The sequence below is a fragment of the Pongo abelii genome, chromosome 10 (genome assembly GCF_028885655.2).
Source record: "Pongo abelii isolate AG06213 chromosome 10, NHGRI_mPonAbe1-v2.0_pri, whole genome shotgun sequence".
Taxonomy (NCBI): domain Eukaryota; kingdom Metazoa; phylum Chordata; class Mammalia; order Primates; family Hominidae; genus Pongo; species Pongo abelii.
Window position 1 is genome coordinate 53,712,129 of NC_071995.2, and position 21,849 is coordinate 53,733,977.

The 21,849-nt window shown below is 49.2% G+C and overlaps 3 protein-coding genes and 1 pseudogene across 12 annotated transcripts in view; 2 read left to right on the forward strand and 2 right to left on the reverse strand.

The window, feature by feature from the left end:
* The window catches only part of SARNP (SAP domain containing ribonucleoprotein), a gene marked incomplete at its 5' end in the record, with an annotated part of 60,288 nt that extends 57,348 nt beyond the window's left edge, over positions 1-2,940 (reverse strand). The window contains 1 exon segment of the mRNA NM_001133417.1: positions 2,884-2,940. Within this exon segment, the coding sequence (NP_001126889.1) occupies positions 2,884-2,919 (36 nt within the window).
* A 78-nt stretch (positions 2,941-3,018) lies between these two features.
* On the reverse strand, positions 3,019-16,327 carry DNAJC14 (DnaJ heat shock protein family (Hsp40) member C14). 9 transcript variants are annotated; one of them, XM_063712166.1, is made up of 9 exons: positions 16,168-16,327; positions 14,960-15,107; positions 12,720-14,183; positions 8,619-8,725; positions 8,287-8,406; positions 7,792-7,952; positions 7,593-7,695; positions 7,221-7,407; positions 3,019-3,143 (listed from the first exon to the last, which is right to left on the reverse strand). In XM_063712166.1, the coding sequence occupies exons 3-9, from the start codon at positions 14,124-14,126 to the stop codon at positions 3,057-3,059; spliced, it is 2,172 nt and encodes a 723-aa protein (XP_063568236.1). In that variant the 5' UTR covers positions 14,127-14,183; positions 14,960-15,107; positions 16,168-16,327; the 3' UTR covers positions 3,019-3,056. The 9 variants fall into 9 exon arrangements, with proteins under 9 accessions (XP_063568236.1, XP_054383255.1, XP_054383254.1 ...); XM_054527280.2 differs by lacking the exon at positions 14,960-15,107 and having other exon boundaries at positions 16,168-16,316; XM_054527279.2 differs by lacking the exons at positions 14,960-15,107; positions 16,168-16,327 and adding an exon at positions 15,647-16,025.
* Positions 3,176-5,687, forward strand: ORMDL2 (ORMDL sphingolipid biosynthesis regulator 2). Of its 2 annotated transcripts, none has more exons than XM_024256541.2 (4): positions 3,176-3,329; positions 4,209-4,383; positions 4,552-4,703; positions 5,470-5,687. In XM_024256541.2, the coding sequence occupies exons 2-4, from the start codon at positions 4,210-4,212 to the stop codon at positions 5,603-5,605; spliced, it is 462 nt and encodes a 153-aa protein (XP_024112309.1). In that variant the 5' UTR covers positions 3,176-3,329; position 4,209; the 3' UTR covers positions 5,606-5,687. The 2 variants fall into 2 exon arrangements, with proteins under 2 accessions (XP_024112309.1, XP_063568240.1); XM_063712170.1 differs by lacking the exon at positions 3,176-3,329 and adding an exon at positions 3,476-3,744.
* Positions 14,485-21,780, forward strand: LOC134759480 (uncharacterized; annotated as a pseudogene).
* The last annotated feature ends 69 nt before the right edge of the window (positions 21,781-21,849 follow it).

A 21,849-nucleotide genomic window follows, 5' to 3' on the forward strand; every position in this document is an offset into this window, starting at 1 on the left:
GGTGGCACGTGCCTGTAATCCCAGCTACTTGGGAAGCTGAGGCAGGAGAATCACTTGAACCTGGGAGGCGGAGGTTGCAGTGAGCCGAGATCTTGCCACTGCTCTCCAACCTGGGCGACAGAGCAAGACTCCATAATCCTCAGAAATTTGCTGTTGATATGACATTACATATCAACTCAGATACATACTATGTTTCCTTCCTGCTTCAAAAGGTATAACCTTCCCCTGAGGTTCCATACCAAAGCCCAAAATTCTCTTTATGACAATGGAGAGATTTTTTTATTTTCTTTTTTTTTTTGACACAAGGTCTCCCTTTGTCATCCAGGCTGAAGTGCAGTGGAGCAATTATCACATAGCTCACCACAGCCTCGGCCTCCCAGGCTCAAGCAATCCTCCCAACTCAGCCTCCTGAGGAGCTGGGACTACAGGTGTGTGCCACCATGCCCAGCTAATTTTTTAATTTTTTTTGTAGAGACAGGGTCTCACTATGTTACCTAAGCTGGTCTCAAACTCCTGGCCTCCGCCTCCCAAAGAGTTGGGATTACAGGTGTGGGTCACTGCGCCCAGCCAAGATTTTTTTTAAAGGCAATAAAACCCCAAGTCAACCCAGAAGTCAGGATCATTGCATCAAGATCACCAGTGGAACCAAACATTAACTGTCCTAAAAATCAGAATCAAAGGCATGAGTTCTCTTTTTCTTTTTGAGACGGAGTCTCACTGTCCCCCAGGCTGGAGTGCAGTACACCATCTCGGCTCACTGCAACCTCCATCCCGGGCTCAAGCGATTCTTGTGCCTCAGCCTCCTTAGTAGCTGGGACTACAGGCACTTGCCACCACACCTGGCTAACTTTTGCATTTTTGGTAGAGGCGGGGTTTCGCCATGTTGCCCAGGCTGGTCTCTAACTCCTGGCCTCAAGCAATCCACCCGCCTAGGCCTCCCAAAGTGCTAGGATTACAGACGTGAGCCACCACGCCCAGCTAAAGGCAAGAGTTCTTAACCAGAGGTCCATGGACTCCTCAGGGCTACAAAGTAGTTTTATGAAGCCCCTCAAACTGCATGCAAAATACGTGTACATGCCTTTTTCTGGGGAGAGGGTCCATACCTTTCATCAGAGTTTCAAAGATATCTGTGACCTCCAAAAGGTTAAGAAGTGCTCTAGAGAAAAAGCAAAGACAAGCAAATGTGATTAAAGAGCAAGTCCTTTTTAGGCTGTCAGGAGTGCCTAACGTTCTCTTAGACTGTAACACTGAAATTAGGTCAGAGAACTTTATGTAAAAGTTACTTATCCAATCAAATACAAATTTAATATAGACCTGACAAATACAGATTTGATGGAAGGAGGAACTCCATAAACCAACACAATCTATAAATGCAAGTAAGTCATCGGGCAGCTGGTGACTTACTCCAGGGATTTCAAAAATAGGACAAATAGGAAGAAAATATTAGCTCTTCTATACATAGTTCCTTTTTATCTCATTCAAAAATTCCTTTTCTGTGTTATGTTTTATAACAGTACGGAAGTATACAATTTCTATAAGTACAGTATATATACACGAAGTGGAGATGATTGCTCAATTTTTTTTAACTCATCACAATAAAGATCACGAGACCACTGATATAGTCTATGCATTTCAGTACCATCAAGTTAACAATAACTCCAGAATAACACAAAAACCTACTAATAGAGTTTAGAATCCAAGAGTAAGAAAAACATCAGCTTTCACAGAAAGACTAATTGGGGTCAACTAATAAGTGACTAAAGAAGGGTCCTCTCCCTACCCTTACTACCCTTAAGCTTTCTTAAACAACAACAACAAAAACAAAAACAGAAAAAACTCTTCAAGCTTTAAAGGATCACTTTTCAGTTTCAGCTATATCAGCCTGGTTTGTCCAAAACATCTAATGGGAAAACTACTTGTGAAACCACAAACAGACAATTAATCAAGATATCTTAATTTACCCTAAAAGAAAATACTTTTTAAAATTTTCTTCAATATATTTTTTAACTTTTTTATATATCTAAGTGTGAAAAAACTACCAAGATTCTCATAAGACAATTTAAAATAGCTTCTGTGATTCAGTGTCAGCCAATGGTAACACCAGGAGATGCAGGGCCCATCCGAGATATGAAATGGAACAGAGATAATCTAAACCTTGGAATTGTTTTTCCCAAATATTGCAGGTATGAGTTCTCTCTGGTGGTTGGAGATGGTGTGTGAGGAAGGCTGGCGGGCCGACAGCCGCGTGAGAGAACTCGAAAACTTTTAAATCTGAGGTGTCTGTACTTCTATTCTCAAGACCTCCTCAACCCCAGGCTTCTAAGGCGAGAGACTGATCTTCTGAGAGGCCTCTCCCTGGTTTCAAAATTCGGCTTGGGGCGTAATCCCACCTAGAAAAGGGGTGTGGAAGTATCTGAGTGTCTGGTACCTATTTAGACAGAAATACACAAAAATGCCACCATTTGCTAACAGGGAAATCTCAGCTTCGGACGACAGACTGGAAACATCATCCCAGGGAAGAAAAACGGATCCCGGGTCCGACATGGGGCAAAGAGGAGGGACCAACTGACGTAATGCAGCCCTGAAAAGCAACGAAGAGTATAACAGGTAGAAGGCACTTACACAGCCCGGTGGGGAAGAGTGACGGACGATACAATGATGAAGGAAGCAGAAATAACAAATAAATATAGCAGTAAAGCTGTAAGGAGAAATGGGAAATTAGGGAAAGCGTAGTGTGGAAGGGTGGCACAAAAGAGCTACGGCGGGAGCCGAGAAACGAAATGGAAAAGGCTGCATGGAGAAGACGTAGGAGAAGGCGCAAGCTACCCTGTAGAATTCAGTTCCTAGAAAAGTCCAACTCAGCCCTTCCCCGAGTCACAGTACCTTTAGCTTATGAAGCTCCACCGTCTCGGTCGCCATCTTGTTACCCCTCACTCCACTAGGCCCCCACCCGCGGCCTCCGCCTCCGGGAGCTCCCGCCTTAGCCGTAGAGATGCAAGGCTGACCAATCGTTGTCACTCTTGCTCCCACGCCATACCATCAGCTCTTCGCATTGGTCAATAGCTGTCGTCGCTCTCACTTCTCTCGGCAGCTTTCCCCACCTCTTTCAAAAGGTGGAACAGGGAGAGGGGCGGGCACTGTATCTGGCGAACGACAGAAATGGCAACCAACGGTGCGTCTGCATTACAACCACCAACCAATGGGTGGTGGCAGCGCTGATTCTGTTCCTCCAATAGGAAAGGGGCAGAAGGGGAGGCGTTACTTCCTGGAGACTTCAGGTGTGGTAGCCGGCGCCGCGCCCATAGCCGGACGGGGTTCTGAGCTGGCAGGTAGGGGCTGCAAAGACTGTAAGGGTTGCTGAGGAAAAATGGTGGGAGGCGGAAGGGGCGCCGAGGAAGCGGTGACCTAAATACTGAGAGGGGAGCGCTGAAGGGAGCCCTGAAAAAATCGATGAACATGAGGAGGAAGCTGGGAGGGGCATGAGGCGGGCTTAAGGAACTGGCGGTGGGGCTGGGGCGGGCAAGAGCTGCTTCCTAACCAGACATCGTCAGCTTTAGAGCTACCACAATTTTAAAGATCCGAGTTCAGATAATCACTGCCGCCCCTGGAGTCAGAGCCAAGGCTCCAGCTCTCGAGGCGTTGAGCTCAGGTCCCTTCCTAACCCAGTCCGGAAGCCGTGGGCAAGTTGTTGTCGTGCCCCACGCTTGAGAGAATGGGGATGCAGACTGTTTACATGCCACGGAGGTGAGAGAGGGTGGACAAGCCCCAGAGAACAAAGTGGGGACCAGAGTGAGCTTTACTCTGTCATCCCTTCTTAGTGGTTCTTTGATGATTCCGACTTTCTCCTGGAATTCTGGGTGTACGTGATCTCTTCATGGTTATTAACTTCTTCAGGAAAGTCAGATACTCCTATTTCCCTTGCTCCCTGAAGTGAGTGCCCCAAGCCTACACATACACCTTCCTGTTACAGTTGAAGTGTAAAGATCAGAGCAAAAATGACTATGTCTCTAAAATGTAGTGAGGACTCTTCTTGTCTTTTAAAGTTTTCCCCAAGGCTTCAGTTTTTATTTTCTGCGTGATGGGTAAGTTCTTCATTCCCAATAGAGTTCAGGGGATTGGGGCTATCTGGGAGACAACTGGGAGATAGCTCAAAGAGCGGTTGAGAAAAAACTGAGTTGGACTCCTGCCTGATCCCCCATTATGGCTAGGATGAATGTGGGGGTGGCACACAGCGAAGTAAACCCCAACACTCGAGTGATGAATAGCCGAGGCATCTGGCTGGCCTACATCATCTTGGTAGGATTGCTGCATGTGGTTCTACTCAGCATCCCCTTCTTCAGCATTCCTGTTGTCTGGACCCTGACCAACGTCATCCATAACCTGGTGAGCACTAAACCACGCCCCTGTACCCACCCCAGGGTTTCCCAACCAAAAGCAAAATAAAATCACCAATTGTTTGGGGATTTATGTGTTCCTTTTGGGATCTTAACATAATTCTTTGACTGAAGAACTACTTTCTGCCCCTCACACTGCCACCTTCCCTGTTCCCAGGCTATGTATGTCTTCCTTCATACGGTGAAAGGGACACCCTTTGAGACTCCTGACCAAGGAAAGGCCCGGCTACTGACACACTGGGAGCAAATGGACTATGGGCTCCAGTTTACCTCTTCCCGCAAGTTCCTCAGCATCTCTCCTATTGTGCTGTGAGTCTATGGGGGAAATGAGATATGCTGGGTTAGAAAGAGCTCCAAGAGCCAGGTAGAAAGGCCCATAGGGAAGCTGTTAAAAAGTAGACTGTCCATCTAAAACCCTTTGAAGATATTATGGTATACTAGTTCTAAGTCTACAGAGAGTAGTAAAATGTAGATTACAGTCAATACTGTAATCAAGCATTCCTTGCTGCCTCCTTGGTAGTAAGGAAATGAAGGGACTGAGAAAAGATAAGTGCCAAATAAAACCAAATGATTTTACACTGCCAAAAGAAGTAAATAAAGGCAGAACTGATATTAATCTTCAAAAACACTGTAGGGAGTAGAAGGAAAGAGGACTGTAACAGTCATACAGACTGAAATAGCTTGAGCCATCATTTGCCATGTCATTAACAATGAACAGATACTGACTTATAGTCTCCAGTTAAAGGTGCTATCTCCTGAACCCCAAAGTAAATGCTGTTGATATAGCTGGAATAGTTTTAGATAATCTAGAACTATATACAATAAAACTGGTCATTTAAAATAGAAGAGAAAGAGCAGGGCACTGTGGTACATGCCTGGAGTCCCAGCTACTTGGGAGGCTATGGCAGAAGGATTGTTTGAGCCCAGGAGTTTGAGGTTGTACTGCATGTATCACACTTATGAATAGCCACTGCACTCCAACCTGGGAAACATGATGAGAACTGTCTCTTAAAAAAAAAAAAGAATATGGATAGAGAAGGCGAACCTCACTCACCCTATTTTTTTCTCTCCCCAGCTATCTCCTGGCCAGCTTCTATACCAAGTATGATGCTGCGCACTTCCTCATCAACACAGCCTCATTGCTAAGTGTACTGCTGCCGAAGTTGCCCCAGTTCCATGGGGTTCGTGTCTTTGGCATCAACAAATACTGAGGGATGGGTTTTGGGACAGCTCCATGGGCATGGGGAAGGCACTGAAACAGAGGACTATAAAACATCCTTCTCTTATTCTCCATACTGTCTTCTACACCTTGAAAGCCTGAGAACTATACAACCTTCCCCAGACTCTCAAGAAGAGAAGAGATTGGCAAATGGGGCTCCTGGGCCCAGTCCTGCTAGTGGCAGGTTTCTTTGAATCAGGAAGGCAGGTGAGGTAAGGGCCAAATCACTCTCCTCCATAGCAGGAAGCCATTTGGGCAGCTTGTTTGGTGATTACATCTTTCCATATCTTTTACACCTACCACCTTCCAGCTCTGTTTTGCTGTGTATTTTTCTTACAATAATTTTTTTCAGCTGTAGCTGCAGTTTAATCAGGAAGGGTAGAGAGCTGTCCTCATAAGGCTGGGGGTGGGAAGATGGAATACTGACCTAATGTATAAAACTTAAAACAATTCTCCAGTCCCCTCTCCTTTGGTCCAGTAGGAGGTGCCCTTCACTCCAAGCTTAACACTTAGTAGGAAAGAGATTCTCAAATGAGAAAAAGGGCTCCAGCTATATAGGCAACAAAGAGGGAAGATACAGGTTGCCAGTTATACGTTTATAGAAAGATAATCCCCTGGCTTTAAATAGTTATGTACATACAAATATGAACAAACTTAAAAAAAAATACAAACCCTTGGATCACATGGGGGCTTCTGGGAACCCCCGTATTCTTCCCCCTCACCCAAGGGCAGTGGGCATGAATCTACTTTTTAAAAATGATTAATTTTGGCCATCCTTGCAGAAAAGAGCCTAAAATTGGGTGATTTACCCACAAAGTGAAAGCTGAGGAAAAATTCAGTTTCCACTCTCTGAACTCTATGCGGTAATCTCCTATCATTAGGGCTACATGCTTTCTTGTTCTGTCTTTTAAATATTATATCAGGGTAAAGGAGAGGGCTCCCTCCTGAAATGGGTCAAGAAAGAAGATAGACTTGTGGCTTTAAAAGAGTGGGAAAAAGTGTCATCCATCCTAAAAGCAAATGACAAGACAAAGGCATACAGACCCCAGGGAAATACCCAGTTCCCACACCTAAAGGGATATACTGTCCAGCCCAGGTCCAGGCCCTAGGTTCTTTACTCTAGCTACCCCCTATTTCTTTGGTATTGTCAAAAGACAAGATTCAGGCCGGGCGCAGTGGCTTATGCCTGTAATCCAGCACTTTGGGAGGCCAAGACGGGTCGATCACCTGAGCTCAGGAGTTCGAGACCAGCCTGAGCAACATGGTGAAACCCCATCTCTACTAAAAATACGAAAAAGAATTAGCTGGGCCAGGTGTGGTGGTGCGTGCCTGTAATCCCAGCTACTCAGGAGGCTGAGATGGGAGAATTGCTTGAACCCGGGAGACAGAGGTTGCAGTAAGCCGAGATCACACCACTGCACTCCAGCTGGGCAACAGAGCAAGACTCCATCTCAAAAAAAAAAAAAAAAAAAAATAGATTCAGTTCCTAGGTGTTGGGGAAGGAGGGATAAATCAAACTCCATCCTGTGCTGTACACAGCCCTTTTGACTCCCTGACATTGATTTGAGGAAAGAGAAGGGGCGTCAACGTTGGAAGGGCCTCCTCACTTTCTTCCGCCGCTTAGGTTTGGCTTCTCCCTTGGGTACTGTGCTGTTGGGCTTAGAGGCTGCAGTGGCTCCAGGGGCAGGCTGAGGAGCTGCAAAGAAGTTCCCATTGGGCATCTGCCCTGGGGGTACTTGAAAGATCCGACTCAAGAAATCCTGAAGATCAGCAGGAGGGGCATCTGGGGTGGCTCTGAGGTAAAACAGAAGAAATAAGGCAAGAGATGTTAGAGTCATATGGTTATGTAAGTTAGATATACTTATCAGTTCCCAAACTTCCTAGAAAACAAGGCCCCTGGGTGTCCTAAAAAGCAGGTCATCTGAAACCGTATTCAAAACTGAAACAGTGGATAGATTATTGACAGAAATACCACCTACCTCTGTCGCCCTCTGGTGCCTGGAATCCGAGAACCAAATGAGATGTGATAGGGGACTCTGTGGGTATCTGGGGAGATACCTACACGCTGGCATCCAGCCCACTCTATAAACATGAGAAATAATTAGCCAAAACATCGCAGTTTAGAGCACATAAAAGATCAGGAAGTATAAGCCTGTATTTCTAGAGGACAGAGAGTACCTGTGATATCATACACCTTTCCATCCATCAGTGCAAAGTAGGTGATCTTGAGGCCCAACATGCTTGACTCTGCCCAAAAGTCTCCTTCCTCAGCGGGATGCAGCCTATTACACTCAGCACAGTATCTGGCACTCTTAGGTTCCCGGTCCATTTCAAACCTCCTGCAACCAACAAAAGGATAGTTCCTTAATAATTTGTCAAGCCTACCTAGGGCACTGCTAGTAGTCTTACCATTATTCACAAATAGGGCTGAAACATCTAAAATTACCCCACTTAGTATTTCATATCCCTTCAACGTTCTATCTTAAAGCTAATTTTTCTTAGTGCTAATTAAAATCGTCAATCTATCGACAATATGACAAAGGTAGAAACTTAAGGGTCTTTTTACTAATTATGAGATACAGATGTAACTCATAATTACCAGTACTCACTAGGAAGATCGTTGGTTACATAATCCCTGAGCTGTGATTGTCCCATCCCTCTCCTATTTCATACCTGTGCTTTCCTTGGCATCGGCTACACATCATAGTATTCATTGCCTCCTTGAGGTCATCTTGCAGCTTGGACAGAAACTCATTTACTGACCGGCTCAGCTCATTCTCTGCCATTCGTTTCCTAATAGAAGAAATGCTTTGTAAGTCGGAAGGTATTGAGGGAGGGACAAAGGAAGACATATCAGTTGGCCTCTTGAGGCCACTGTCTAGCGAGAAAGACAAGTGATTTCAGTTCTCTCCATCTCAACAAGCCTCCACCCCCAAGTCCAGATGCCTCTGCTATTGAGGATTTTTCATTTACCATTATCTGATGATTTCCCATCTCCAACTTACATCTCATATTCCTTTCGCTTTTCAGCATTGCTGACAATGTCCCAAGCTGCTCGCAAAACCTTGAAGGCCTCCTCAGCCCGGGGATGATGATTTTTGTCAGGATGAACCTACCAAGACAGAGATTTCATTACAAATCCATTCCAACCCTCTTCCCCACCTTGAGTTTATTCTCATATCAAAGGGTTCTCTTTCATCACCCTTTTGAAGAGTCAGTGTAGCTTAATGATTAATTGCTCTGGCTCTGCAGATCTGGTTCAATTCATGGCTCTGTTATAATTAACTACACTACCTTGAATATCTAACTTTTTTTTTTTTTTTTTTTTTGAGATGAAGTCTCGCTCTGTCGCCCAGGCTAGAGTGCAGTGGCACGATCTCAGCTCACTGTAACCTCCGCCTCCCAGGTTCTAGCAATTCTCCTGCCTCAGCCTCTCTAGTAGGTGGGATTACAGGCATGCACCACCACACTCAGCTAATTTTTTTGTATTTTTAGTGGAGACGGGATTTCATCTAGTTGGCCAGTCTGGTCTCGAACTCCTGACCTCAAGTGATCTGCCTACCTCAGCCTCCCAAAGTGCTGGGATTACAGGCGTGTGCCACCATGCCCAGCATGAATATCTATCATGGATTGTTGGGAGGATTAAATAAGAATATATATGAAGTATGTAGCAAAAAATCAGGTACTACGGTGGATTCATCATCCCAGTTTGCCTGAGACTGTCCCAGTTTTAGCATTAAAAAGTCCCATGCCTCTGGAAACTCCTCAATCCCAGATGAATAGGGACAGTTGGTCTCTGGCACACACATGTATCAGTCATAAAATAAGAGTTCCAAAGATGTTACATCTTGAAACTCTTTCTTTTTTAACTAGAAAATTCTCATATCCAAAACTTCCTACAGTGATATGCCTTTCAGTCCCAGAAATGAAATAGCATATCATGGTCTCAGACTTTATGTACTTTTCAGCCTTCTCTCCAAGACAAGTAATATCCTCTCTTCCTACAGCTTCCTGATTGTACCCATCCCATTCCCCAAAAATGCAGAGATAAAGCTAGTCTCCCGACTGATGCCAAATAACTAAAATGCTGTTAAATTTCCCACATTCTCAAGCTAATTGAACAGCCTTTTAGTCATGTTCACACTAGGGCTTAGTAAGGCAGTGAGAGGTTCAATAAAAGCCCAGAGACACTCTGGTCCAGGACAAGAGAGATCTTTGGGGTATAGGGATAGATGTTTTGAGGGTAGGGGAACTTAACTACATCTCTACTTCAAGAGAAACTGAAAAATGAGAATTTTTGTTAAGAATAATATTCTCCAAAACAGGATGTCTACTAAAAGAAGGTGAGAAAAGAGCTCTACTACTAGTAGAATTAGTAACAATGAGAGTAAACAATTGTTACCCACTCTAAGAATACAGCAGAAGCCAAGCGCAGTGGCTCACGCCTGTAATCCCAGCACTCTGGGCAGCCGAGGCAGACAAATTGCTTGAGTCCAGGAGTTCGAGATCAGGCTAGCCAACATAGCAAAACCCCATTTCTACTAAAAATACAAAAAATTAGCCAAGTGTGGTGATGCACGCCTGTAGTTCCAGCTACTCAGGAAGCTGAGGTGGAAGAATCACCTAAGCCTGGGGGATCAAGGCTGCCGTGAACTGACATCCTGCCACTCTACTCCAGCCTGGGTAAATGCAGTGAGACCCTGTCTCAAAAAAAAAAAAAAAAAAAAGAATATACCAAGCTACCTACTAAGGGGCGTACATTTCCCACCAAATTAATTCAGTCCTTTGGTAAGTTACAGGTGTGGTGGTTTACTGTACCTTTAATCATTAATGGAAACTTTAGTTGCCCATTCCTCTTTGGTGTCATGCAGCCATTGAGGTATTTGCACACTGTGATGTTTTACCAGTCCAGCTCCATACACTCCAGTGTAAGTAGGCCTCCAATTTACACACCTTACTTATATTCATAATAATTTGTACAGAAATAGCAATAACAATCCGTTATCTAATATCAACCTAATATCTACTTCTAATGCAATTTGATTGCATGCTTGTATTAAACCATTTCCCTCAAGCATAAGGTGCATGACAACTCCCATCTGCACACCCTCTTTTTTTTTTTTTTTGAGACGGTGTCTTGTTCTGTCGCCCAGGCTGGAGTACAGTGGTGTGATCTCGGCTCACTGCAAGCTCCGCCTCCTGGGTTCACGCCATTCTCCTGCCTCAGCCTCCCAAGTAGCTGGTACTACAGGCGCCCGCCACCACACCCAGCTAATTTTTTTGTATTTTTAGTACGGACAGGGTTTCACCATGTTAGCCAGGGTGGTCTCGATCTCCTGACCTCGTGCTCTGCCCACCTCACCCTCCCAGAGTGCTGGGATTACAGGCGTAAGCCACCGCGCCTGGCGCTGCACACCCTCTTATCAATAAAAGCAACCATATTTTCATGTATGACATACATATGCATATACCTCCATTTTCTTTCCCTCTCCTGTTGAAACAGCCTGTTTTCTCCTACCTGGTGCTAAAATACTTACATGCACTCCCTGACCCTCCTACACTAGGTCCATATTTGCTTCTCTGGGAGAAATAGTTGGGTTACCCCATGTTTAAAATAAAAAGAAGGCCAGGCACGGTGGCTCACGCCTGTAATCCCAGCACTTTGGGAGGCCGAGGCGGGTGGATCACCTGAGGTAGGGAGTTCAAGACCAGCCTGGCCAACATGGGGAAACCCCGTCTCTACTGAAAATAAAAATATCAGCCGGGCGTGGTCGCGGGCGCCTGTAATCCCAGCTTCTTTGGAGGCTGAGTAACGAGAATAGCTTGAACTCGGGAGGCGGACGTTGTAGTGAGCCAAGATCGCGCCACTGCACTCCTGCCTGGGCGACAAGAGCGAGACTCCATCTCACAAAAACAAAAACAAAAACAAAAAAAACCCTCATTTGTTCAGGTAAGAGCAACTGGGGTGCTCTCTGAATAGGTCTTTTTCCCACTCTAGTTAGAGGGACTTCACCTGGATATTCCAGGTGAGTGAGTTCTACACTGCCTAATATACCAGGTTCAAAAAATATATCTCATGACAAAGAAAGAAAATGGAGGGAAGATCAGATCCCATAGTAGAGGGGAAAATATCTCTTTTTTTTTTTTTTTTTTTGAGATGATCTGGCTTGGTTTCCCAGCCTGTAGGCTCATGATCCCGGCTCATTGCAGCCTCGACCTCCTGGGCTCAACTGATCCTCCCACCTCAGCCTCCCAAGTAGCTGGGACTACAGGCATGTGCCACCAAGCCTGGCCTCCCAAAGTGCTGGGATCACAGGTGTGAGCCACTGCACCTGGCCCAAAAAGTCTTTATGACTCTTTCCTAAGAATATGTTAACCAGCTGGGCGCGGTGGCTCATGCCTGTAATCCCAGCACTTTGGGAGGCCGAGGCAGGCGGATCACGAGGTCAGGAGATCGAGACCATCCTGGCTAACACGGTGAAACCCCGTCTGTACTAAAAATGCAAAAAATTAACCAGGCGGAGTGGCAGGTGCCTGTAGTCCCAGCTACTCGGGAGGCTGAGGCAGGAGAATGGCGTGAACCCGGGAGGCGGAGTTTGCGTGAGCCAAGATCACGCCACCGCACTCCAGCCTGGGCAATAGAGCAAGACTCCGTCCCCCCCCAAAAAAAAAAAGAATGTTAACCTTCACCTACCCGTTAACTTTCTACTCTGCCTTCCCTTTATTCCACTCTCCCTAAAACTGGAATAGAAAATATAGGAACAGGCCGGGACCGGTGGTTCACATCTGTAATCACAGCACTTTGGGAGGCTTAGGTGGGTGGATCATGAAGTCAGGAGTTCAAGACCAGCATGACCAACATGGTGAAACCCCGTCTCTACTAAAAATACAAAAAAAAAGTAGCCGGGCATGGTGGCGCGCACCTGTAATCCCAGCTACTCAGGAGGCTGAGGCAGGAGAATCGCTTGAACCCAGGAGGTGGAGGTTGTAGTCAGCTGAGATTGTGCCACTGCACTCCAGCCTGGGCAACAGAGCGAGACTACATCTCAAAAAAAAAAAAAAATATGGGAACAAAAGAGAGGAACAGGAAACAGAAGGGTACTCACCATCACTGCCAGCTGTCTATAGGCCTTCTTCAGTTCAACATCTGATGCTGTGGCCTCAACCCCCAGTACATGGAAAGGGTTTAGCTCATCCTCAGGAACCCCAGCCATGGTCAAGAGTCGGGCCACTTCCTCTTCAGGCTGGCAGTAGCGCCCACTGGCTACAGGTGCATTCCCCTGCCTATTAATATTCTGCTTGACCCAAGGCAACTCCAGCCAGCCCCACTGAACTATTCTTACCAGCCGCTGCCATGGCCTGCTATCTCTCAGCAGAGTCAAGCAATGCTGCAAGGCTGGAGAATCCAGCCAAGAGAAGAGCCAGGTGGCCTTACCCCTCCAGCCTAACCGGTCACCTAGTCCCACCAGAAACCGCCATCCCAACTGTAGAAAGCCCAAAAAGAGGGCCAGAGCCAGGAGCAGCAAAGCACCCAGCAGCTTGAGAAAACGAGTAAACAGTCCTACTCCACAGTAAAACCCCTGGCTTAGAAACTGAAACATGACCTGGGCCCAGCCCCCCAACCGCCCTGTCCACACTCCCATCCAAACTCGAAAAAGGTCCAAATCACTGCTTTTCAGTTGCCTGCATGCATAGATGAGATGGCCACAAGTTTCTACGTACTCTCCCACCAATACCAGCAGTTCAATCAGCCACCAAAAGCCTGCCTGTCCAAGTTGACATAGTTCCTCAGCTCCCCACAGTCCCAGGCCTTTGCGCTTATCTGCCTGACTTCGTTTCCGACCCAGCCGATGTCGACCAGGGGACCTGGGATCCCTGCGTCCACCCTCCCGAGTATCGTCCTTCGTTGGAAAGCGGTGCCGCTGTCTCCGAGATGGGGGTTTCTTTCCGCTGGACACACGTGAAAAATCATTGGGGAACTTGAGAGATTCTTCATCATCATATTCCTCTTCCAACTCATCTTCCCCCAAAACTGGAGAGGTACAGTGGTGGCAAAAGTTGCTAGAAGAACCATTTCCTCCCTCAGAGTAAGGCCCTTCTGGAATTCCAGGTGTTCCCTGGCAGTTGCAAGCAGATGGAATGGAAAGAAAAGAGTTCCCATCCTCCTGGTTCCCAGTCTTGTTTTCTTTTGAGAGTTCCTGGTCCACTCCTGACTCCTCCTCTGAAGACGTCTCACTCTGATCAGGGTCCTCTGCATCTCTAGGTGGTCCTGGACCCCCTGGGGGGCCATGGCTTGGGTCCAACCAATGGGCTGGGTTTGGGTGCTGTGTGTGCTTAGGACCAGAGTGCTCTGTGAGGCAGCGGGTACCATTAGGAGCAGTCCCTGCTGAGTCCCTGAGTCCTGAGAATGAAGGTATTTCAGGGTCCACGGAGGGTCCTAAAGTCCTGAGGGAGGCACCACCACTGTGGTGGGCTCCATACAACCCTCTTTCTCCGGGGTGCTTCTGGGCCATGACCCCCGGGGCTTCCTGAGGGTCTTAGGTCACAGCCATCATGGTGTGTTCTGATGCCTGTAACAGATATCAAGGTGGAGACAGTCAAGGATGAGACCAAGAGAGGAATTAAACAATCTTAAATAGTGGACACATTTAATGCATCCACCTCCCTTGTTTTCCCAAGTTCTTTTGGGGCATTCGCTATTCCTAGCAATAAGCCAAAACTAGACTCACCACAACCCTGCTTGCTCCCTCCCCTCTCCTCCAAATCACTTAAGTTTTTCTTCTTTCCCCAGAAAACTATAACCTTCAATCAGGGAAACAGGGAGGTACCGTAAAGGGTGTGGTCGGGGGAGGGTGGGTCACTCTTAGGAACATGGGAAAGACCGCCGGAAGGGGGGGCCACAGACTTCCAGTAAAGGGTGGGGGCCATGCGGCCCTAGAGGAAAATCTGGGGGCGGAGCTTAGGGCTGCCCCTAAGAAAGACTACCAGGGAACCCACCGGCTGTGTAGAAGGGACGAAGGTGGCCCGGCACCGTGGCTCACGCCTGTAATCCCAGCACTTTGGGAGGCCGAGGCGGGCGGATCACGAGGCCAGGAGTTCGAGACCAGCCTGGCCAATATGGTGAAACTCCGTCTCTACTAAAAATACAGAAATTCGCCAGGCGTGGTGGCGCGCACCTGTAGTCCCAGCTACTCGGGAGGCTGAGGCAGAAGAATCGCTTGAACCCGGGAGGTGGAGGTTGCAGTGAGCCGAGATCGTGCCACTGTACTCCAATCTGGGCGACACAGCGAGACTCCATCTCAAAAAAAAAAAAAAAAAAAACGAAAAAAAAAAAAAACGGACGTACCGAAGAACGGCGGTAACTCCTCCCCCTCGAGCCGCCCGGCCTGGGGCCAGGGTGAGCTACGAGAGCCGCTCTCCCGGCTCCGCCTCCCGCTCACGCTCTCCTTCCGCCTTCCGTCCCCGCGGCCGCCGCCGACCTGGGCCTACTTCCACTTCCGGGGTCACCAGGGAAGAGACGGGAAGGAAAAGAAATAGCGGTTGGCTGAGGGGCGAGCCAGTCCAGCTAGCGCTGCGTCGACTCCAACGAGGCGGTCCTAAGGAAGTACTGGCCCCGCCATTTAAAGGCCCCTCCCTCTGCATGTGGGAATGGGATTGCCGCAGGTTGCACCGCTGGAAGCAAGGCAAGTGGGTTCTGCACCAATGCCTGCAGACTAAGGGCAGACTCTCAGGATTGCTCTGGGTGTATTCCTAGGCTTTGTATTCCTGGGAGATGGAGGGCAGCCACCGAGCCACATATAGTCTGTTTCCCTTGCAGACAAAACCAGGGAGCTCAGAAGAGTCACTGCCCTGATCCCTTCCGTGCCGGCAGCTGCGAGGACACGGGCCCCTTTGTATCCTGCGGTGCGGAGGTGGAGCAGAGGAGAGGGTGCCCCGGCTGGCCCCCTTCCTCGCCCCGCAGCACTACCCCTTCTTTCACAGCAACCCACGGCCTCCCCCGCGCTTGACCCAGCTGGCGAGCTGCCCCTTATACCTGGATCCGCCCCTCGGGACGCAGCTCCCCAGGCCCGATCACCGAGCGGTGCCTAGGAACTGGGAGCGTAACTCGGCTCGGCTCAGAACTTTACCCGAGAGCCAAAGAACACTGAACTCATCTACCTGCTGCTTGACATCTCATCTGCATACCAAGCTATTTGGTGGACGTCCACAAGCGCCCCCGCCCCCACGTAGACCCAGTTGGGTCCCCGTTCCGTCGGTCCCCTCCTCTGCACACGCCTCTAGCCTTATACCCCGTCTTGATCCGAAAGTTTTTCCACCCTTGAACCCCCAGTTGGCACTCCCGGACCAGCAAAAGCCCCTTCCCTGGGTCCACGATCCCGACCACCCGGTTCTCCAGAAGACAATACTCCAATTCTCTGGAAAGTGGAAGAAACCAAGCTGGAGCTAGGGGGGCGCTGGGACCCCTATTGGGGCTTTGAGAGCTTCCGGTTGTCATCTCCTAAGTATTCGGAGACCCTTCCCCAAAACTCTTGGGGCAACCCTCAAGACTCTTACCTGCTATATAGTTGGGGGTCTCTGGTCCTGGACTAGAGCAGTAGGCAACCTGGGTCCCCCCACACACACACGGGAAAGAGTTGGAGGGACCTGCTTGTGATGTCACCCCTCCTCTCCCCACCGCGCGCGCGCGCGCGCGCACACACACACACACACACACACACACACCAACACACACGCCCTGTCCCCTTTCTCCACCCTGCAAGCTAGTTGCATTTAGCTCACAGAGCCTGGGCTGCGACTTGAAAGACTTTAGGCAGCAACAGAGTGACCCTGGGGGTGCTCTTGACCGACAGCCGCACCTCCGGCGTCTAGGACCTCCGAGCAGGGATGCATCTGGGGGTCTAGGGAAGCACTTCCACCCCCTCCTCTCCTCAACCCTGGCAGGATGGTGAGTAGTTAACATCCCCTCCCCAACCCCCCCTTGTTCAGGGTCCCCAGACTTCCAAGCAGATTGAGGAGAGGAGCTTCGAGAGCCAACCCTCCAGCCTGTAAGGACCTTGATATCCAAAGGACAGCTGAAGAAAGTAATGTGCCTGCATTTTTGCCACTTCATTCCCACAGTGCCCGAAATGCCAGCTCCTCCTTGGTGTTCTCCTTTCAAGATTTGAATTCAAATCCCATATTGGCAGCCCTGATACCGCTGGGGGAAGGGTGAGGTAGGAAAAGTCCCACCAATATCCTAAGGGGAGGTGCGAGTGGCTACCAGGATGTGAGATGTCTGTGGACAAAGTCCCTGCTTATTCCATGAGGGGCTGTGAGATTAGGACTGTGGCTGGATGCCCCTTCCTCCAACAACTCCATCTCAGCATGAAGTTGAGGCTTTAAAACCCTGACAAACTGTGGGTGACTGTCTCTACTTAATTCCTCCTCCCAAACTCTTGGTGTCTGGTTTTTTCCCTCTTTCTGCCCTGGGCCTGGAGCAGCTGTCCAGAGACCCCCACCATGACTCATAACTCTCCTGTTCTCCCTCTCTCTTCCCTCTCTATTAACCTCACCCTTCCCAATCCAGTGGGGTAGTATTAAGTCCCAGTCGCAGATGGGGCAATAATGTCCCTGCACCCTTCCCTCCGCACACCCAGGGCTTCCCGTTCTTTCCACCCTCACCCTGAAGAGCTGCAGGGTGGTGGGGGGAGGCAAAGGCTCATTACTTTATAAGATTTTCATTACTTTATAAGATTTCATTTTACTTAAGTGTCCTTGTTTCAGAGAGTGGTAAAGACAGATCCTGCTCCTCTCAATCCAATCCTGTAGATTTCTTCAGTTACCTAAACAGGGTCATACTGGCTCCTGAAGTGGGCACCATTATTTAAAAGAAATAGACGTACAGAGTCCTCAAGATTTATGGGCACCTGAGTTTCTGCCCCGTGCCCCGCTGCAGGTTTCCCAGTCCCCTAAAGACATTCACGGATGGATGAGAGGAGCTGACACCTCCCGCTCTGTGACCACTTTCTCTTTGGCCGTGGAGGAAGTCTTGCTGCCCCTGGCTGTGACATCTGACCCCAGGCCCTTTAATCAACAACTCCCAGAGCCTCCAGACCCAAGATGTGTTTTGGAACCTCAGGACAATCCTGAACTGGCACCTGCCCTGGTGTGTGCCCTTTGCTGCTGCTTTGGAATCATCTACTGCTGCTTCAATGAGGGCAGGGCCAAGGACCTGGGGGGCCATTGCCCAAGACTGTCACCCTAAAGGATGATGCCAGCTTTCCTCCTTGCTCCTGGGCCATCTCACCTCCTCTGCCAGGGGTTCCTATCTCCAGTGTGGCCCATGTTGCTCTGGCTGTATTCCTAGGCCCATGTTGCTCTTGCCAGCTTCTTGTCCATCCTCCATGCCCATGCCTTCCAGCTCTCACCTCTGGCATCTATCATTTGCTCTTCTCTTAACTCCTACCTGAAAACCCCATTCCTAAATTATTCGCTATGTTTCAGACTTCTTCACTCTTCTCCAAAAACCTGAATCAGCTTGTTTTGATTTTTTCTATCTGCTATCCCTGAAAGGACTAGACCTTCTTTCTATCCTTACTCCCCTCAATGTATCCATCTTACCTCTTGATTTTCCCTCCCATTCCCTCACAGTTCCTGAAACAGTGCCCCCCCCCCCGACCCTAAGCTACCCCTTTCTGCCCCTGGCCTTGAGGTCCCTTGACGTGCTGCTCCTGTCTTCTGCTCCTCTAGTGAGCCATTCCTCTCCCTTGGAATTCATCAGAGTCATCCCTGTAGAGCCCCCTTCCTGCCTCTCAATGCCTCCTGCCTCACTTCCCAGGCTACCGCTGCTTCAAGACAGTGACGTTTCTCTCCGGTCAGCTGTCAGGAGCGCTGATGAGCTTCCTACTGTGCCACAAGGTGCGGGTGCTGGAGACACAGCTGAGCCTGGAAATGAGAGTGGGCATCGCCGTGGTCATCATGACTCCTCTGTGGTGTGGTCACCATGTTGGTTCACTGTGTTGGGCTCTTATTGACTGGTCTCCTGCTAGGCCTGACCTTGGGTGCCAGAGCCCTGCTGGCTTCTGAGCCTATCTACCAACCACCTTCAGCCTGGGTGCCAGCTGGGGGGCTGGTGGGGCTGGCACTGCTGGGAGCCCTGCTCACACTTCGGTGGCCACGTCCATTCACAGTTCTGGGCACAGCCCTGCTGGGTTCTGCAGTGCTTGTGGCCTGTGTTGACTACTTCCTGGAGGGGCTGGCACTGGGCAGTCGGCTGGGCCAACGCCTGCAGACACTTCCAGCCTTGCCTTCTCTCTGCTGATATAGCTGGGTCTTACTGGGGATCTGGCCAGCCTTGGGGACCCTTGGGGCCCTGGCCCAGTGGAAGCTTGTGCCTGAGGAACATGGAGGCCACGCCAATGGTGAGTTAGTGCTGTGGTACAGAAGCAGCCAACCTGTGCCTGCTCATGTCCCCAGTTCCTAGACTTGAGGAGGGAAGGGGAGAAATACACTTGAGGAAGGAGAGTGGGGGAGGATGTCCAAGGTGAATGGGGCAGGGCACTGAAAAAAAAAAGTTGAAGGAGTCAGGGGAAGCAGGAAAGAGTTACGGAAGGAAAGGAGGATCTCAGGGAAGTCTAGGAGGAAAGAATATAATTCCAAAGAGTTTCTTTTAGAATAAATTGGCAGGGGGTGCTGGGCACGGTGGCTCAGGCCTATAATCCCAGCACTTTGGGAGGCCAAGGCGGGCGGATCACGAGATCAGGAGATCGAGACCATCCTGACTAACATGGTGAAACCCTGTCTCTACTAAAAATACAAAAAAAAAACTAGCTGGGCCTGTTGGCGGGTGCCTGTAGTCCCAGCTACTCGGGAGGCTGAGGCAGGAGAATGGCTTGAACCTGGGAGGCGGAGCTTGCGGTGAGCCAAGATCGCGCCACTGCACTCCAGCCTGGGCTACAGAGCGAGACTCCATCTCAAAAAAATAAAAATAAAAAGGAATAAATGGGGGGAAGATGAGGCTTGAGAGAAACAACAGGAAGGTAAAAAAAAAAAAAAAAAAGAAAGAAATGGGGGGAAGATGAGGCTTGAGAGAAACAACAGGAAGGTCAAATGGGTTTCTTTAGAATGTGAGTGTGTATAGGGTAGGATTCAGGGTCTAAAGAGGCCTCCTTGAGTCTGTATTGCCCCCTCCAAAACAGTGGTCTTTTTTTTTTTTTTTTTTTTGAGACGGAGTCTCACTCTGTCACCCAGGCTGGAGTACAGTGACATGATCTTGGCTCACTGTAACCTCCGCCTCCTGGATTCAAGTGATTCTCATGCCTCAGCTTCCCGAGTAGCTGGGATTACAGATATGCATCACCATGCCCAGCTAGTTTTTGTATCTTTAGTAGAGATGGGGTTTCACCATGTTGGCCAGGCTGGTCTTGAACTCCCGACCTCAAGTGATCTACCCACCTCAGCCTCCCAAAGTGCTGGGATTACAAGTGTGAGCCACTGCGCCCGGCCAGCAGTGGTCTTAAGCCACCAGCAAAACCATCTCCAACTCCTTCAGACCCTTCAGCAAAAGGCCAAATGGCACTGGATCCCCTCTGGGGTGGGGCTTTGTGAGGGCAGCTGTCGGCACCAGCTCCCTGCCAATACCTGCAGCCCTGCTGACAGTCTCGCTCCAGTGAGTGGGGGGCTTGGGGACACCCTGGGCAGATGGAGCAGAGGGCATATGGGGATGGTCAGGGTGAAAGGGGGGCTCTGACCCAGGCCCCTCCTTACTCCCTCTCTGCCCTGTGTCCCTCCAGAGTTACTTCCAGAGTCTTCAAGAGTGCCAACTGGGACCAGGACCCCAGGCCACAGCCCCCCACACCGTCCTGGACCTGGATTCTGACTGTGGTTCCACTGTACCCCTCACCTTAATCTCTGGTTCTAACCAGACCTGAGCCTAGACTTCCACTTTTTCCTTCACCCCTGTGAGGGCCTGGGAACACTAGGTGGGCAGGGTTTGAGCCCACAGGACCTGCACACAAACTTCCCCACCTCTTGGACTTGGGGACAGGATCTGTGCCTCAACCCAGACCAGCCTTGTAGGGATATGTTCCAAGAATAGAGAAGAGTCTTATGGGGAAGGGGGAGGAAGGGAAGTATGAATATTTACCTCTGACCAATAATAGAGGTGCCCTGGTCCCCAAAGAAACTGACTCCCGAATTCCCTCCAAGCCTTACCCATATAGCTTTTTTTTTTTTTTTTTGAGACAAGGTCTTGTTCTGTCCAGTACCGTGGCGTGATCACAGCTCATGACAACTTTGATTTCCCCGGCCCAAGCGAGCCTTTCATTCAGCCTCCTGAGTGGCTGGGACCACAGACGCCACACACAGCTAATTTTTATTTGTTCGTTTTTATTTTTTTTGCAGAGACAGGGTCTCCCTGTGTTGCCCAAGCTGGTCTTGAACTCCTGGGCTCAAGTGATCCTCCTGCTTCAGCCTCCCAAAGTGCTAGGATTACAGCCACCGCACCTGGTCTTGAAATAGCCTTTTAAATATCTACCTCAGTGCCTCACAGTGGTAAAAATAAGCGTTTTTTTGTTTTGTAGGATCAGGGAGCTTCCAAGGCATTTGATAGCTTTTTGATGGGAAGAAGGGCTCTGAGGAGCTCCAAGATACCCCAACCTCCAGGCCCTTCATTAGAGGGTAGTTGGGTTTCTGTTTGGCCTTTCCCCCTGGGCCCCATAGGCTTAAACTACCCCGCCACCTCCCCGCACCTCCTACCTCAGCTGGGAGCACTATCTTCCATGGTGCTTCCACTTCTCTCCTCAACCTGGGGAAGACCACAGGGCAGTGCCTGCCTCAGGACCTGCCTTCCCCAAAAGCTGGCTTCTTGCTCCAAGGAGAGAGCATTGGCCCGCCTGCCAGAGTCTTGCCTTTTGCCCAAAAGGAGCCTGGTCTTCAGGGCTGCATAGGAGACAAGTGCCTTCTCTGCTTCTCACTGTGGGTGGCACTAATTTCCTCCTTAACCAGAACTTTGTTCCTGCCACTAACCCATTCTAACTCTTCCCCCTCTGACTCTCCTGCCCAAGGTCTGTTCCTGGTTTCCCAGATGCATAAAGGAAGACATATCCGTCCCCTGGGCAGCAAGGCTACAATGGGAGGGAGGGAGGGAGAACATGGGAGCCTGTGAATAAAATGGCATTAAATACTGAACCAAGGAGTCCAGCCTCTGCTGTTGCTGCTCTTTTCTTTCTCTGCACCCCAAAACAAAGAGCTAACCAT